Raw genomic sequence first — 1,095 nt, 5'->3', positions numbered from 1 at the left:
GCGCCTGCTACGGAGGGGGCTGCAGGTGAGTCCTTCGGGCACCCTGGCCCTGAGCTGCTGGAACCTTCTTCCTGCCCACAGGTGAGGTGTGGGGCCAGAGAAACCCCATCTCGGCAGGTGGCTGGCGAGGGGAGCCCCCAGAGGGCAGCCCCAAGTCCCACCACCCGCTCGGACGCACATTCCCCGCGCGGCCCGGCCCGGAAGGCCTCTCCCCGCCCCGCGGTGCAGCCCGGCAGCCCCTGTCACCCCCGGGCGGCCTGCCCACGGCCTGCTCCCGCCCAGCCTTCTCCAGAGGAGCCGCCCAGGCCAAGCGTCTGGCACCAGAGCAGCGTCCGTCTGCCCCTCCAGCCCGCCCTGGCAGGACCAGAGAGGGGAGGAGGTCTGCCCAGCGTCACACAGCCTCTCTGGGAGGAGCGGGCGGTGGCCAGGCCTAGGAGGCCTCCTCTCCCCTGCCAGCCTGGAGGTGGGGCCCGGGGCCATGCCTGTCTGTGTCTTCCCCCAGCATGCGGTTTCCAGGGCCCTGCAAATGCTCTTCTTCCCCCCAGCTCTGGGTTTGCTCCCCATCTCATAGCTGAGCTGAGAAGGCCAGGAAGGCGCCGGGGTGGGGAGAGGGAGGGTGGCAAAGCGGAAGTTGGGCACCGGGGAAGCAGCTGCTGCCCTGGGGGGGGGCGAGCCACTTCAACACCTTGGGGTCCCCAAAGATGCCAGCGCACCCCACCGAGGCTCACCTCCACACAGGGGAGGGGGCAGAGGGCCGTTTCCTGGGCCGAGCTGGGCTGGGGGCCTGGAGCTTCCAACTCCGTCCCCGGAGCTGGGCTGGGGCCCTGGGCGGGGTGGGGTGGGGGCTGCAGGAGCACCCCCGGCCCGAGGGCGCTGGTCCACGCTCGCCAGCCTGGCTCCACCGCCTCCTCCCTGGGGTCCTGTCCCGGCCCAGCACCTCCCGAGTGACGCCCAACTGTCCCCGCAGCCACTACCACCCGACGGAAGATGGAGCCCGATCCGCTCTACAACCTGCTCCAGTTCCCGAAGGACGCGCCCGGGGCTGTGGAGGAGGAGATCCCACAGGGTGCGGCGGGGGCTGGGGTCGGGGCTGGG

The 1,095-nt window shown here is 71.8% G+C and overlaps 1 protein-coding gene across 1 annotated transcript in view; it reads left to right on the top strand.

The window, feature by feature from the left end:
• The window catches only part of Parvg (parvin, gamma), a 32,663-nt gene continuing 31,568 nt past the window's right edge, over positions 1–1,095 (top strand). The window contains exons 1-2 of the mRNA XM_013035428.1: positions 1–25; positions 968–1,066. Of these exons, the coding sequence (XP_012890882.1) occupies positions 988–1,066 (79 nt within the window). The 5' untranslated portion in view covers positions 1–25; positions 968–987. The remainder of the gene's footprint in view (positions 26–967; positions 1,067–1,095) is intronic.

This window comes from Dipodomys ordii, unplaced genomic scaffold (assembly GCF_000151885.1).
Source record: "Dipodomys ordii isolate 6190 unplaced genomic scaffold, Dord_2.0 Scaffold211, whole genome shotgun sequence".
NCBI lineage: Eukaryota > Metazoa > Chordata > Mammalia > Rodentia > Heteromyidae > Dipodomys > Dipodomys ordii.
This window is presented reverse-complemented; position numbering and strand designations above follow the sequence as displayed.